Source organism: Physcomitrium patens, chromosome 8 (assembly GCF_059467195.1).
Source record: "Physcomitrium patens ecotype Gransden chromosome 8, ASM5946719v1, whole genome shotgun sequence".
NCBI lineage: Eukaryota > Viridiplantae > Streptophyta > Bryopsida > Funariales > Funariaceae > Physcomitrium > Physcomitrium patens.
The window spans coordinates 1,213,238-1,229,661 of record NC_143417.1 but is presented as its reverse complement, the minus strand read 5'-3'; the positions used below and the strand labels follow the sequence as shown (position 1 = coordinate 1,229,661).

The window sequence follows — 16,424 nt, the reverse complement described above, 5'->3', positions numbered from 1 at the left end:
ACACGAACTTAAACATCACGGTCCACAAACCTCGTCCACACTGCGAAACGGGTTCTGGATTCTCCCGGTTGCAGAACAAGCCGCTGGATATCCACCGTTGCCTCGTGTCGGATGGTTGCCGCAGACGCGCGGCAACACGAGACAGTCGGCGCCAGCAGATCCGGCACGGAGCCACAAAAGCGTAAGTTACGACGCAGCGTGAGGGGTTGCAGTGGTATCCAAGTTGAGAGACAGATGCCAAAGGGACTGGACCCATGAAGCAGTTATTTTTACGAGGTAGCGTTGGTGGGGTGCCAGTGCCTGTGATGTGTCCCGCGTAGCTCCAGGAGAAAGTCTCCCCTCCAACAAAATCTGAACTGTCTGCCACAATATAACTAACTCCAAGTCTCAGCCGGCCCCCTGAGTTCCTCTTGTCTGTCTTGTCTTCGTCGTTCTGCTGCTCCTTGCAGAGGGCCTTGCATTCTCTGGCTTTTGCAAGGCTCTCCTTCACGTTGCCTGCACTGTTGTAACCAGTCCCGCAATATGAGAGAAATCCTTCACGTCCAAGGCGGGCAATGCGGCAACCAGATCGGCGCCAAGTTCTGGGAGGTAGGCATCTGCAGATAATTTTGGTGATGCCGGTGAAATTCAGATGCTAGAATGCATCTGTGGCATTTAGATACAACATGGGTTGGTTCACAGACAACAGTAGTTTGTATTTGTGGCAATCAGAGGTCACAGTCGTGCAATATAATCCAACTAGGTTAAGATACCTTAGCTTATGAATTTGCTCCCAATAAAATCCATTCTAATACATCTTGGTAGTAGTGCGGTGTGCTTGGAGAAGTTTCTTAAATTCTCCTCGATATGCGTATATGATGCCATGTTTGTCTCATAGAAATTATAAGACGGTGCAAGTTGCATCTATGAGATCCTGCAGCATGTCAACAATCCTCTGCCGCGTACTCGTCTCTGTGAATTGTGCCATTTCGGTAAATTGGGAGGAAAAAAATATGCTTCGGTCAAACAACGTTACCACCTGCAATCCACACGCTCAACTTTGTCCATATGCTCTGCGCGCAGGTGATATGCGATGAACATGGCATTGATCCAACTGGAACATACCATGGTGATTCCGATTTGCAACTGGAAAGAATCAATGTCTACTTCAATGAGGCCAGCGGGGGTCGTTACGTGCCCCGCGCGGTGCTGATGGATCTGGAACCAGGAACCATGGACAGTGTTCGGTCGGGGCCATACGGTCAAATTTTCAGACCAGACAACTTCGTATTTGGCCAAACCGGTGCCGGAAATAACTGGGCAAAGGGCCATTACACCGACGGCGCTGAACTGATTGATTCCGTACTCGATGTTGTTCGTAAGGAGGCAGAGAGTTGCGACTGCCTCCAAGGTACAAAATCACGGCACTCATTTCATCACCCCCCCCCCCTTCAATCTTAGGGCTTCCGGTAACCTTGCCCCAACCGATGGGTCATAAGTTGCAGGCTCATATTCAACGGTTTCACAGAACAATTTTTTTATTATTCAGTCACAATTTCGAAGGGACCATCTGAGATACTATATGAGTTGTTGTATTGTTTGATTGGCGAACAGGATTTCAGATTTGTCATTCCATGGGAGGTGGAACGGGATCAGGCATGGGGACGCTTCTCATCTCAAAGATTAGGGAGGAATATCCGGATCGCATGATGGTGACCTTCAGCATTGTACCATCCCCAAAGGTGTCGGATACAGTGGTTGAGCCCTACAATGCCACCCTCTCCGTGCATCAGCTCGTAGAGAATTCCGATGTGTCCATGTGCCTCGACAATGAGGCCTTGTATGACATTTGCTTTCGTACTCTCAAGCTCACAACGCCCACTTGTACGTATCTCCTTTTCTTCCTTCCTCAGATCCTCTCATTGCGCTCAGGTAGAACTTCTGGCACCGCCAGGAAGAAACATTTGAAGCGACGTGATCATCTCTGAAATCTCAATCGCAACCTAACGTCAACAATCACCTGAATTAAAGAACCAAATTCTATCTGCATTCTCTGCGATGTTGATCAATTAACAAATTTGAGAGATGCTCCAGACTGACTTTGTGGGTGTCGTGTGGGGGCTGCTCGCATGGGAGCAGTTGGAGATTTGAACCATCTCATCTCTGCAACCATGAGCGGCGTCACATGCTGCCTCCGCTTCCCCGGTCAGCTGAATTCCGATCTGCGGAAGCTGGCCGTCAACCTAATACCATTCCCCCGCCTCCACTTTTTCATGACCGGCTTCGCTCCGCTCACTTCCCGCGGCTCCCAGCAGTACCGAGCTCTGACCGTCCCCGAGCTCACCCAGCAGATGTGGGACGCCAAGAACATGATGTGCGCCGCGGATCCTCGCCACGGCCGCTACTTGACCGCATCCGCCATGTTCCGCGGAAGAATGAGCACCAAAGAAGTGGACGAGCAAATGCTCAACGTCCAGAACAAAAACTCCTCCTACTTCGTGGAATGGATCCCCAACAACGTCAAATCCAGCGTCTGCGACATCCCCCCGAAAGGTCTCAAGATGTCCGCCACCTTCGTCGGCAACTCCACCGCCATCCAGGTTCTCTCCTCTCCCTTTTCTCCTCTCTTCTTCCCTTGCTCACCATCTTTCATTCCCGCTTCAACAAACTCGCACAACCCACCTCCATCTAGCCCAGTGATGACTCCTTCCCTTTTCCGTTCCATCCCTTTGCCTGTATTTTGCATTGCGCAGGAGATGTTCAAGCGCGTGAGCGAGCAATTCACTAGCATGTTCCGGCGCAAGGCTTTCTTGCATTGGTACACGGGCGAGGGCATGGACGAGATGGAATTCACGGAGGCGGAGAGCAACATGAACGATCTGGTGTCCGAGTACCAGCAATACCAGGATGCCTCCGCCGACGAGGAGGGCGAGTTCGAGGAGGAAGAGGAGGCGGCTTGAATATACCACATGTGGATATATATAATCATCCGCAATATTTCATCCATACATGATCGTTCATCCATCCTTCTCCGTCTCATACAATTTTTGTTGGGGCCAGTCCTCATTCTACTCATTCTGCAAGCTGTTTTATCAAGCCAGGCTCCATTCTGCTCTAATTTTTTGTTTACAACTCCAAGAAGCTTGTTACGCTAGACCTTGATATGAAGAGGAAGAAGTGGAATTCTATCTAATGAAGAACCTACTATGTGATTACTTATCTAATTTTTTTATCAACGTACTACCATTAACTTTTCAGTGGCTGTGGTTCACGATTATTCTCTTTGAAACATTTTCTTTTTCATGCGTCGTTTGAAAAATTTGATGTGTTTATTTTTATGAAAATTAATTTAGTATTTGTGTTGTATTTTTAAAAATACCAAAACAATTATGGAATAAGAGTTCATGTTTTTTTTTTTTTAAAAGTGAAACAGAATGAACTCAATAAAAAAAAAAAACACACACACGCACACATACATACAAACACACTCTAAAACAAGTTTTCATGATGAATGATTAAATATTTTGATAATTATGAAAAATTATGAAAAATGAAAAATTATGTAATTTTTTTGAAAATTAAACGTTAAATTTTTAGCCATTGGAAAGTTATGCTTATCAAATCAATTTTATATGCATACAAATAAAGCATTTTTTTTTTTTTATTTTTAAACATGGTTTTTAAGTATGCAATTCTGAAGTATTTATTTGTCATTCATTTTGAAAGATTCAGATTCTAGAAGTACCAAAAAATGGTCATAAACTAAAACAAGCTTCGGAGTACAAAACAAATATTATAATAAAACAAATATATCATGCTATGTTACATGTTCCAATTAAAAGTATGGATATGGCAATATATATTTTTTCTTCTTGAAATTTTTTTATTCAAATAAAACAATTCAGTATATTTTTTTGAAAGCTGGTATGTTTAATGGTTGAGAACATGATAACTTGAGGTAAATAAATATAATTTTTTTATGATGCTTTTACCAAATCAAGTGTAAGCTTCAAAAATAAAAAAAATATTACAAATGCAGCAGTGAGTTGAAATTGTTTCATAAGAATTTGGAAATAAATAATTATATATATACATACATATATATATATATATATATATATACACACTAATGGAAATCCATGCCATTGGGCATGGTAAAGTTGTACAAAGCTCCCACGAGTGGTCTCTTCCAAACTATGGGGCCCCTACAAAGCCCCACATTTCCTTCTTCACAGCCAATGAGATGGCTTCTTTGTCTTCTACCTAAGTTGTTATATACATACATACATACACATATATGATTACCAGTTACATGCCACATACAAATGATCATTGTTTTGAGGAGGTTCATATATTTATATATATATATACATACATAAATATGTATATATATATATATATATATATATAAAACATTCAACTCTTCAAAGAAGAATGTTGAAATGCAGTGTTAATTTTTATTTGTGTTTACTGGTATCTCAATTAGGCTGAAGTTGTGTTGCACCTACAATCTTCCACGTATACATATATATATATATATATATATGGAACACCAACACAGCTCCAGAGCATGTGGGAACGGTTGTGCCGAGTCACACAAACATCCATCCAATGATTATCATCCACATGGAATACACAGCTGGCATCGACCATTATCCACCAGGGCTGAAGCAGATAGCAGAGCCACTGGATCGAATCTTCGGAAAGATTCCAAGATTCCACAGAGTCGAGTTGCACGTGCACCAGGAGGTAAGCGTTTAGTGAGCCTCCTCATCCCGGCGCCGGTTCCTTCGCTTCCTCTCCGAAGCGTAGCGGATCTGACAAGTGGGGTCTCTATAGATTTGCACCCGAAACTGAACTGAGCAGAGAGTGAAAGAGAGAGAGCGAGAGAGAGAGAAAGTAGTAGTGATGATCAGTTGTGTTGGAAGTGTGTCGGTTTGACAACAAGTGACGTGAATTGGAGGCGATGGCGCAACCTGGGAGCGAGGGCTACTACGGCACGTTTCAGAATCAGCAGGGCATGCCGCAGCCTGTTCCCCCCACTCAAGCCCCGAATTATTACCCGTCTGTGCCAGGTGCGTGAGAATGGATTACCGACAGCACTAAAAAAAATGCAGAGGATGCTTCTCAATGTGTAGTCTTGGCTCTGATCGGTTGCAGTTGTGCAGATTGTGTGGTAGAGGAGTGGTTGAGTCTCGGGACATGTTTTTATTTGTTGTCCGTATTTTCGATGTGGGGGGTGGTAGTTGTTTTGTTAGACGGTTTAGAACAGGTTTTTGGTCGTCAGTAATGTGCAGCTTAGGCACGCCAGCGTAGCTTTTGTTCACGATTGCTCCTGTGGATGTGGGGTGGTCGCTAATATGATGCACAAATGTTATGGCGTCAACAACGTTTTAGGCTCTTAGTTTCATTTAATGGATGGTACAGAGGTTTGGTTCAAGTAAAATTGTGTTTGCTTTGGTGATATTCTATCCAAATGTGCTTGACATGGTATGTTCATTTGGGGTTTTCAGGATATCCTGTAGGTTCAGCTGCGGAAGAAAATCGTTACAGACGAACAGATGATTCAGATCGTTTGCCCTTTTGTGGACTTGGCTTTGGTTGGTTCTTGTAAGAACTCAAACCCTAAGGAACTTTTTTGCCTTCTTGATTAGGGGATACTGCTAGTTAGCTGTAGGGGTGTTATGATGTGATACGAATGGTAGTGTTGATGGTGGCAGCTTACGATGATTATTTGCTTTTACAATACTCGTCTAATGGTTTGACCCTTTCTTGTTCAGGTTTTTGCTTGGATTCATCATAGCTTCAGTACCGTGGTATGTCGGTGCCTTCATTTTCTTCTGCCTCAACTACGACCACAGAGAGGAGACTGGATTGATGGCTTGCACTATTGCGGTACCCTTCTTTTCTTCAATACAATTTTTTAAGGATTTTGGCATGAGCTCTTAATCGCAGACAACTGCTTATTAAGGAGAGCCGCGACAGACACGTTCATTAGCACGGTTTTGGACATGTTTATGATTATTGTGTCTATCAAGCATGACAAATGTTCTGTTTCTTTGCAGGCCTTAGTGTTTATGATTTTCGGAGGTACACAGGTGGCAACCCACAACTTGGGGATATTTCAGTAGTTCCAAGAGATTGCGTAACATGTTGTAGATGTAGTGTATGTAATTTGTTTCCAGCGTGTGGTGAAAATGGCCTTCTCTGTACTATAGTATCATTTCTTCTGCCGTAAGCGGCAAGCAATTCTCAAATATAAAATTGTGCAAGTTTTCTGGTTACAATGCGCATTCTGTTGAAATTCTCCATTTACTGTCCTCAATTTCTTTGGGAAGGTTACGCGAGTCCTTAATGAGGAATCATGGAGCCAACTATTCCATCATGTAGTAATTTTGCGTCCATCAATATTGCAGGCTGCTTTGGAATGTGTAGCTGGTTTCTCAAATCACACTTTGTTCAAAGTCCACCAGATCCAGTTATAAATTGGAATTTACACTTTCAATTGCTATGACAAGTAGTTTAAGTAGGAACCACAAGCCTAATGCATTCTGTGAATTACAGGATTAAAACCTATGAATTTGTCTTTGAGGTTGTGCACTGGCACCTTGAAATGAAGGACTTTTCATTCTAGCAACCTTGTTGAATAGTGAGTAATAAAATCAAATGACTCTTTAGGAGAACGGTTAGTCTCAAAAGTACAGGAAGCTGGGTAACGAGTACAGAAACAAGGTGCCTGGGAACAGCTGTCGATTAAAATATTGATTTAATCCTGAACTGCTAGATGAATGGGCAAGAGCACATGCACATGATCGTGGTCAAAGACTGAAAAAGTTCGTTTTCTTCATTAGTAACTGCCAATCTATGGAGATCCATGCGGGCGGAACGATCCTTATTTTAGGAGCTAAGTCGGAGGGTTGAATGGTACTGAAAATAGTATAGAGATATTGTGAGAGTAAATCTTGTTACTTGCTGAAGGATTGTAAAGTGGAAGATTTTCGACAAGGAAATCAAATAATAGGATTTTAATTACTAGTTTAGTAGATGGAATTGTGCATAAGTTGTGCGCTCTAGGGGGGAAGGGAAGGAGCAACGGGGAATAAGGAATTTTCACGGCATCAAGTCTAACACAGCCCTTAGAAACACCAACAGTCTATTTAATTCCAATGAAGAACACAATATTTTGAGGGTTTGGGAGTTTATAAATAAAATAGAAAGTCACATCTAATGAAACAAAATTTGGGTGATAAACTTCTATTTCAATTCTTTCGTAGCTGTGTAATTGTTTTTAATGAAAACAAAGCCTAGAGTAATAATTTGTGGACCATAAGAATGTTTGGACAAGAATGGGTTTTTTAGAGAGGTACATGGTGATTGTTTGTTTAGCCAAGGAAAAATCCTTTCAAAAAAAAATTGGTACTTGATTGTGCTATATTCAAAAAAAAGAAAAAAGAAAAGAAAAAGAAAGAAAGAAAGAAAGAATTACAAATTGTTTGAAAAATATATTTTAAAATTAGAAATATATTAAAAAAATTCAATGAAGAAATTTTTAGTTTTGTCTCTACTTACAATATTAGTCAAAATAGCCTTATTTCAACTATGTAATTCAAAATTTAATCTAAAATTCCTATAGAAGTTAGATTTTAATTAATATTTATAATTTAAAAACACTAATTTGGATTGTGGAAAAAAATATTATTATTTAAGTTCTACAAGATAACTCTATATATTGCACTTAATTTAAGAGGAATAAAAAGTTTTAATTTGTATAGTAAAAAATTAAATAACCTTGATTTTATACAACTTTAACATTCAATTAATGGTAAGTGTTAGTCACAAAGAAATAAAAAAATCTTTCTATTAAGTATTGGTTTTACTAATAATAAATCATATAATATGAATTTCTTATATATTATCAATATTTTTTAAAAAAATTAAATAACATGTAACATGAAAATAGAAAAATATCTAGAGATCAAGAAAAGCATCTCAATACATAGCTTGCAAGTAGATCTAATGGTCATCTTACAAATACATAATATTTAAATTAAAAAGAAAAAAAAGAAGGAACTATAACATGGAATTTTTATTTTATTATTGCAATATATCAACCAAATATAAAGTCTAATACTAAATATTATAAATAATTAATAACTAGAAAAGAAAAATAATATAATATAAATATAAATATCATAAGGCTAAAGCAAATAATTTAATAAAATTATAAAATATTAGTAAGAAAATAAAAAGAAACTACTTTCAAAAATAAAGCATTAGTCTAAAAATTAGAACTGATGAAGTCAATAAAACAAATATATCTTGTAAAGAATTAGAAGATGATATAATTTATATGCTAAATATGAATATATATATATATATATATATATATATATATATATATATATGTAAATAAAAAATATTATTGATTTATATATCAATTTAAAATTTAAAATAACATAAAAAAACTTACATGAAAAAATTATTTTTAAAGTACTTTCATAGAATACATTATCTATAAAAAGGATCTAAAATCATAAGCACTTATAGAAGATAGTACTACATCAATAATGTTAAGATAAATTTAATATTAAAAAAAAAACAATTATAAAGAAGCTATTAGGAAAGACCTTCAATACTTGGTAAAACATCTATTTATATTGATATGTAGAACCTCCACAATTCATAACATTATACTTAAAATTTTGATTTTTACCACAATAAATAATTTGCTTGTATTTTTTATGGTAAAAATCCTTTTATTATATACTTTGCAAGAACATAAATAAAAAAAAACTTTAAAGAAGCAAAATATTCTTATGACATTCAAAAAAATATATATGAAAATCAAAGAAAAATACTACATAGAAATAAAATAATTATTATAAAATATAATAAAACTAAAGAAGAAAAGAAAGAATATAAAAAATGTGTTGACAAGAATGAAGAAAGCCTCATTCTTTTCTCCATATATAATATCTAACTAAAGACTTACTGAACAATGTTCTATAGGTTATTGATACATATTCAATATGTAAAACATGTATTTAATTTATTAGTAAGTTTTTAAGATATGCGCTACATGGTCAATTTGTACAACAAGAAATTAATATGTGTCTCATATAGCCAACTTATAGAACAAATTGTTAATATACATAATAATAGCCAACTTGTACAATAAATTATTAATATGCATAACAATAGCCAACTTGTTGGTATCATATATATATATATATATATATATATATTCTAATATTTATCTAAATAATATGAATAATTAGAAGTAGGTAAAAATAGATTAAGTTAATAATATCTTATAGAATATTTTTTTAAAAGCTTTATAGACATGATTTTATTTTTATACATGTCTATAGGTGATTGATAGATTAAACATTTAGCCAAAAAATTAGCCATATATCACAAGTGTTGATAGCTTATGGTATAAGCTAATCATGTAACGCACATATAAAAAATTTATCTTGTAAGTTAAGACACAAGTTTTACAAATTAGACACATATTGGAGAACCTGAAGAATATTGCAATGTAGCTCTTAGATAAATAATATATATAGAGACAAGAGTAAAGCCTTCTTTATTCTTATCAACTTCTTTTTTGTTTCTAGTTTAGTTTTAAAGGTTTCTAATTTTCTTGTCTTTTGGCTATAGCCATTTTAATTTTTTTTTGAATATATATATTTACTTATTTTTATCTTATCAACTTTTTTTGAAAAAAGTCTCATGTGTTTATTTGCCTTCATCAAGTTTTTGTCCTTGGTAGATCCAGAAGAGTCCATTTACAATATTATAACTTTATCTTTTCTTGATTAAGAATGGATTATTCCTTTTTCTTGATAAGACATAAATCTATTAAAAATTATAGATTATCTTCTTTTAAATTAACATTATTCTTTGTATTTTTTTTTCTTTACTGTCAAGCCCTCTCTTTTATTTAACTTGAGCAATATTAGATATCTTTTTTTTTTCCTAATATTATCTTAGTAGAGCTTATTGAAATGAAAAATGTAATAACACATATATAAGAATATTTAAAAGAATTAATGCTTGTAATGCATCAACTCGATTTATCACTATAGGAAGCAACGAGATTGACAGAAAGTAAAGATATAGAGATGATTGGAGCTACTTCAATATTTGTACCAAATCACGTTTCTTTTCATATAGTGGAATATGCCTTGAATGTTAGAATACCAAGAGTTATCATATTTAAGAAATTTGATGGTACAAAATCAAAGTTTTGAAGATTCATCAATCAAGTATAACTTGTGATTGAACTTCAATCTGAAAGCTATCCAACTTTAGGATCACAAGTCAAGTTCATTGAAATACTTCTTTCAAATTTATTATTATCATAGTTTTTATTTATTTTTAAATAAGAAGATTTAATATTGGGTAATTTAAAAGCCTTTTTGACATTTTTTTTTATTTTGATTTTTTTTTATCTATGCATGGAAAATATGATGCAATTCATGTTGAAACCAATAAGATCAGTATTTTACAATAAGACAATCAATTTGTAGTATTATATGCTTCATAATTTTAATAACATATAATTGATATTAAATAAGATAATACTACATTTATTAGCTAAATTTTCTACTAATTATAATATGAGGTAAAGAAATTGATGCTCAACTTACTTAATCCTCAGATATTTAATCAAATAATTGACTTTGCTATGAAATGTGATAATTGGATTTTTGAATTTTGATCTAAGAATTGCATAAATGGACCTCAATGTTTTTAAAAATCAATAGTAATACCAACGTCTTTTCAATACTTACATTGAAAGTAGAAGATTTGTAAATTGACATGATATATTTTAAACATCTTATTGAGCAAAAACAGACATATTGACAAGAATAATTGTACTTATATTGTGGAGAATCTAAGTACACTATTGAAAATTATTGTGAATTTACAAATTGACTTACTCATTATTTTAGAATAAAAGAATGCATTTAGAGTGACAAATTGTAACTATTAGAAGAATGTTAATTTAAAAGAGTTTAAATAAGAAAAAAATAGTTTTAATAAAGAAAATATAATTTAGAATAGAAAATCTAATAGAAATTTTTAATTTAAAAAGAAACTTAAAGGTATTAATTTAGCAACTTTAGAACATCTAAAAAGAATCTAAAATAGTCAAAATTCTTATATTATAGAGATTCAAATATCATATAGTATATGATAAATTATATACCACAAATTAAATATTATATGAGATGTTATATAAAATATTGTATAATAGTGGATATAGTATTGGATACATATATGACATATATATATATATATATATATATATATATATATATAGATAGTATTCTTTCTCTTGTTGCGGTGTTAGTTGTTGATGGCTCAATAAGCTATAGTAAAGTGGTTGTTCTCCTTCTTCTTTTGTTTACAGCTATAGCAAAGAGCTTTGATTATGCTTCCAATGTATAGTATGCATTGCTTATGTAGTAAAGATATAGAGTGCACTAGATCCAGTTCTTTTCCTCTTATTTAGATTAAGATGTAATAGTGTACAGCTACTTATTGGAATTGTTTGTGTAGAAGGTAATGGTGGCAACAACAAGTAATTTCTATGTTGTAGTACAATTTAATCAAGGCTCTTGTATTACTTCCAAGAGCAATTTCAAGCAAAGTGTTATGCATATTACGGAGCAGTAACAACAATGAGGTTGTTTGAATTCTTATAGCATTCATCTTTACATTGTTTTTGTTGTAGTTGTAATAACTAATTGTGGCATACTATAATAGAATTCTAGAGTATTAGAATTACATTATTTCTTCCAATGTGTAATGTGTAGTTTTTTTTTTTTTTTTTTTTTTTTTTTTTTTTTTTTTTTTTTTTTCTTATAATCACACTAATATAGATCATAAAAGAATTGTTATTAGTTTTGTATTTTTTATATTTTTATATTTTTTAATTTTTTTTGCATATGGTTGTTATTATTAATAATAGATTTGAATCTTTGAGATTAGCTTGTTGAGCAATGATTCTCTTATAAGCTTGTATTAGCACCAATAGTCTTTATTTTGGTTAGTATTGTGATTATTTAATATCATTTGTTATTTAATTGAATTCAATCAAATATTTTTGATCAATCATTTATAATTGATAATTTAATTTTAGTTGTATTCTTATCATATTCAATGAAAGTTTTGCCGTAGAACTATCTGCTTCTTTCTTCTTTTAATTTTATTTTGATTGTTTTGTTGAGTGTTAGATTGGCTTTGATGGGACTTAATCCTCTTAAGCTAATTGATTTGCATTTAATTCTATCTTTTGTATCTTCACAAGATATTAGAGTAGAGGAAAAAAGCAAGATGCAACTTACTTGTAAAGTAGCTTGCGGATTGTTCTAAATACCATTGGAGCTACAATAAAAGCCTAAATTTAGAATTGATATAAAAATATTTAGATGGATTTATAATTGATATATTATTCTAGAATAGTGGTTAATAGCCATGTGATAAAGAAGGATCAATCTTTATATAGATAGAATAGCAAAAATAACAACTTGATATAACTCTCTCAAGCAAATCTGTGTTGGCTTTTTCTTTATGAATTCTATCATTGAAAGAATGAAGAAGTGATAGTAACATAAGAATTAGCCATAAGCTGAAGATTTGGATGTTAAGACAAAATAAAGTAAAGAACATCAATTAATTCATCTTTATTGAGTCATTCAATGTTACTTTGTAAATTCCAAGAGTTGTAAAAGTTGAATCCAATGAATAAGTAAGTACATGAGTATAAATAATAAAAGAGATTTTTATTTTTAAATTCATTACTTTATTATCTAATCTTCACCTTACTAGTTGTTATATAAAGCAACGTAAGTGTAAGTTCAAAGAGGATCTTGTGGAGAATTAAAATCCAAGATTAGAGAGAATCATGGATAACAAGCTAAATTGAGCAAGAAGGCATGTATTTGTGCCACTCCTTAACTGAATTAGTTGAGCATTTCCTATTTTTTATATCTATTTTGGTGTAATTTTACTACAAGTGCCTTCACTATGCGCTTTTGATGTACTGGTGTATTTGTGGAGGAAAAAAACTCTAAAGAATGTTAGCTAATTTAGTGGCACCACAAAAGGGTATATTATTCCTACAATGCAAGTTTAATTGAATCATATCACATATTTTTAATAATTCCAAGGTTGCATTCATATAAAGTATTATCAATTTTTTAGGTCTATTAGTAGTTAGGATAGATGATCTATTGACACAAAGATTGGCAATTTGATGAAGTCCTAAATTATAAGAGTAGTTGAAATTTTTGGTCAAAGACAAGGATTTGATGAAAGCAAATAAATAAGTATGATTTTTTTTTAAAAATATGATAAAATAAAAATAAAAAAGTATTTATATTAAAAAGAAATTGGAATGTCTATCACCAAAAGAGAAGAAAAATAGAAACCCTTGAAATTAGACTAGAAGCAAAAAAAGAATTGAGAAGAATGAAGAAAGCTTCATTCTTTCTTTTATATATACTATCTACCTAAGAGCTACATTGTTGTAGCAAGAGTCTACTTTGGATAGACATAGGGTCCCTCTTTGCATTCAAGTTAGGTCCAATATGCACAAAACCTTCTTAAATTTCTCTTTGAGTATTTACAAAATTATGTTTGTAATAAACCAACAAACTTGAAGCTTAAAAATTCATAATCCAAGATCTAGCCATTCAAATAAGTTTAAAATTTAGGAATACTAAATTTAAATCTTTAAGCATTATCACACAAATTCTTGGCTACAAATTTGTTATCAATCGTCTGATATCACCAAAACCTTAGAAGGTACTTTTGAAGGTCAAAGCCAAATTAGAAACTTAAAAATTCATATTCCAAGATCGAGCCATTCAAATAAGCTTAAAATTTGGAAGTAAAAAACTAAAATTTTTGATCATCATTATGCAAATTTTCAGCTACAAATTTGTTACTGATCATCTAATATCGACAAAATCTTAGTAAATACTTTTGTAAGTCAAAACCAAACTAGAAACTTGAAAATTCAGATTCCAAGATCCAGCCATTCAAATAAGTTCAAAATTTGGGAGTACAAAACTTACATCTTTGATCATTATTATACAAATTTTTAGCCACAAATTTATTATCAATTGTCTGATATCACCAAAACCGTAGCAGATGCCTTTGAAAGTCAAAATCCTAGATATCTGAAAATAAATTTTACCATTTCTCTGAAGTCAAGTTTCAATTGACATGAGATTTTAGATATAGGCTCTTTATATCATAAGTGATATGTATACAAAAAATGAGCTTCAAATTTGCCTTGAAGCTCAAGTTCTAGCTTAAAACCAAAACCTTCTATTTCTCTAATTTCTTCAAAATCCTAGTTTTAGTTTGTTGGTTTTAACTAGCTATATCTCATTTATTTTAGACTTAATTCTATTGATCTTTGGATGTGAAATGTTTAGCTTGAAGTCTAGTTTTCAATCCTATTCTTCAATTTCTTTTTAAAATCTTAAAACTTATAATATGTATGGAAAAGTGATAGTAGATATCAAATAAGCAACCTACATTTAAACAAGCATAACTCTCTCATCCAAGCTCCAATTTATGCTTTTTTTCCACCTAAACCCATGCCAAAAAGCTCCTCTCTTTGAATACTTCTTTCTTACTTGCCAAAAAAAAGATTTTCCTTACTTCCGAACTCGTCAAAGAAGTCACAGCCAAGGTCTTCAAAGTTCAAGTCAAAAACTAATAGTTTAAAGTTAAACAAACACCAAATCTAATCCTCGAAGTCAACAATACTAATGGCAATAGACTAATGCTATTCAAACTCCCATTTTTCCTTAATAAAAACCTAAATACAACCTCAAAGTCAAAGTTCTTCTTACATCTACAAATATAACTCTGAATCCATTGAAATCAAAGGTTAGAAAGAAAGTAAAAGGAATAAAAGAATTTTTCAAAGCTAAACCAAAGATAAAATTTATGTTAAAGATAAAATTAAATTTAGCCAAAATTTTAGAAAAAAAAAAAGAAAAAAGTGGTAATATTTTTCCAAAACTATAAAAAAACTAGATTGATAAGAAGAAAAAAGAACTTAATAAAAGTTCAAAGAAAAATAAGTCAAGCAAGGTTTCTATATATGAATGTATTTACATCACGACAATGTGGTGATATTTTATAAGATTTCCAACATATGTTGACTTTGTAAGCTACATGTCTTAACTTGCAAGGCAAGTTTTCTATGTGTGAGCCATATAGTTTACTTATTCCAAAGCTACTTACACAAATGATACATTGCTAATTTTTTGACTAAGTTTTTAATCTAAAAATCAACTATAAATATTTATAAAATCAAAACCATATCTATAAAGCTTTTAAAAAGCTTTTTTAGAAGATATTATCAAATTAATTTACTTTTATTTATTTTTATGTATTTCTACCTAATCATATAAGTAATTATTAGAATAAATATGTATGTCTATGATATTACTCCCTCTTCTAGGGATGAGTTCCACAAGGTGCAATCATCATATGTTGAAAAAATCTAAGATGCAACAAATTATGTTTATCACATATCTTGATCTTTGTTCTCTTTGAAGATGGTTGATAGATCCTCCCAGCCATTGATAATGTCTCATATTAGGCCAAGAAGACTACCCTATTATTTGATCATTGTTGAAGCCTTTATAACTTCTTCTTAAATAAAACATTTGAAATATCATCAGAAATTGTTCCTACTTCTAATAAAATCACCAAATATCAGGACTCTCTTCTAAGGTCGTGATATCAAATACATTGTATCTTGTGATTTATTTGAAAAAAAATATGTTGTTCTTGAAGAACTTCATCTCAATTATATCATCTTGAAGGTTTAAATAATTGCAATGTCTCATTTGACAAGCAAATAATTGATAACTCTTGAATTGAATCCAATGGTTGTTGGTTCTTTTTAGCACCATAATATACATAGAAGCTACAAATAAGGATAAAAGGTAGAATATTATCTTTTTTTGATCTTATTTCTTTTATAGTAAAGATTTATTATTCTTCATGTAAGTTTTGAAGGATGTTGTTAATAAAAAGCTTCTACTTTCTTTGCTGTATTTGTAAGTTTCTTTGCTAGCTTCCATGTGTATTCACTAATATTATATCTGCACCAATGAATAAGATATTTCAACCAATTTTCGTACTGCTTTGAATTTAAGACTTTTTCCACCTTAAATTTTTTATTATTATCTAGTTCTATAGAAGGAAGTGGCACCTATTTTCTTCTAGGTATATTCATTGCCTTGTATGATTTAAGAAGATATACCTAGAATACAAGATGGATCTTCATTAACTTTGGTAGGTATAATCAATAAGCAACTAGATTGATTTGCTTACAAATAGAAAATAGTCTAAACTTATGATAGTCCAATTTATCACAAGAAAAAGTAATCTTGGTATTA

The 16,424-nt window shown here is 32.4% G+C and overlaps 2 protein-coding genes across 2 annotated transcripts; both read left to right on the top strand.

Moving 5' to 3' along the window:
• Nucleotides 1–277: 277 nt before the first annotated feature.
• On the top strand, nt 278–3,236 carry LOC112285519 (tubulin beta-1/beta-2 chain). The gene is made up of 5 exons (XM_024526428.3): nt 278–588; nt 1,063–1,390; nt 1,594–1,863; nt 2,119–2,579; nt 2,733–3,236. Exons 1-5 carry the CDS (start codon nt 523–525, stop codon nt 2,937–2,939), a joined length of 1,332 nt encoding a protein of 443 aa, XP_024382196.1. The 5' UTR covers nt 278–522; the 3' UTR covers nt 2,940–3,236.
• A 1,620-nt stretch (nt 3,237–4,856) lies between these two features.
• On the top strand, nt 4,857–6,266 carry LOC112285460 (large ribosomal subunit protein eL20z). The gene is made up of 4 exons (XM_024526311.3): nt 4,857–5,054; nt 5,493–5,589; nt 5,760–5,874; nt 6,045–6,266. Exons 1-4 carry the CDS (start codon nt 4,946–4,948, stop codon nt 6,108–6,110), a joined length of 387 nt encoding a protein of 128 aa, XP_024382079.1. The 5' UTR covers nt 4,857–4,945; the 3' UTR covers nt 6,111–6,266.
• Nucleotides 6,267–16,424: the final 10,158 nt, after the last annotated feature.

Coding starts and splice junctions, on each gene's coding strand:
- LOC112285519 (XM_024526428.3), top strand. CDS start 523: ATGAGAGAAATCCTTCACGTCCAAGGCGGGCAATGCGGCAACCAGATC. Junction 1,391..1,593: donor GAGTTGCGACTGCCTCCAAG/GTACAAAATCAC, acceptor ATTGGCGAACAG/GATTTCAGATTTGTCATTCC. Junction 1,864..2,118: donor CAAGCTCACAACGCCCACTT/GTACGTATCTCC, acceptor GCATGGGAGCAG/TTGGAGATTTGAACCATCTC.
- LOC112285460 (XM_024526311.3), top strand. CDS start 4,946: ATGGCGCAACCTGGGAGCGAGGGCTACTACGGCACGTTTCAGAATCAG. Junction 5,590..5,759: donor CTTGGCTTTGGTTGGTTCTT/GTAAGAACTCAA, acceptor TTTCTTGTTCAG/GTTTTTGCTTGGATTCATCA. Junction 5,875..6,044: donor TGATGGCTTGCACTATTGCG/GTACCCTTCTTT, acceptor GTTTCTTTGCAG/GCCTTAGTGTTTATGATTTT.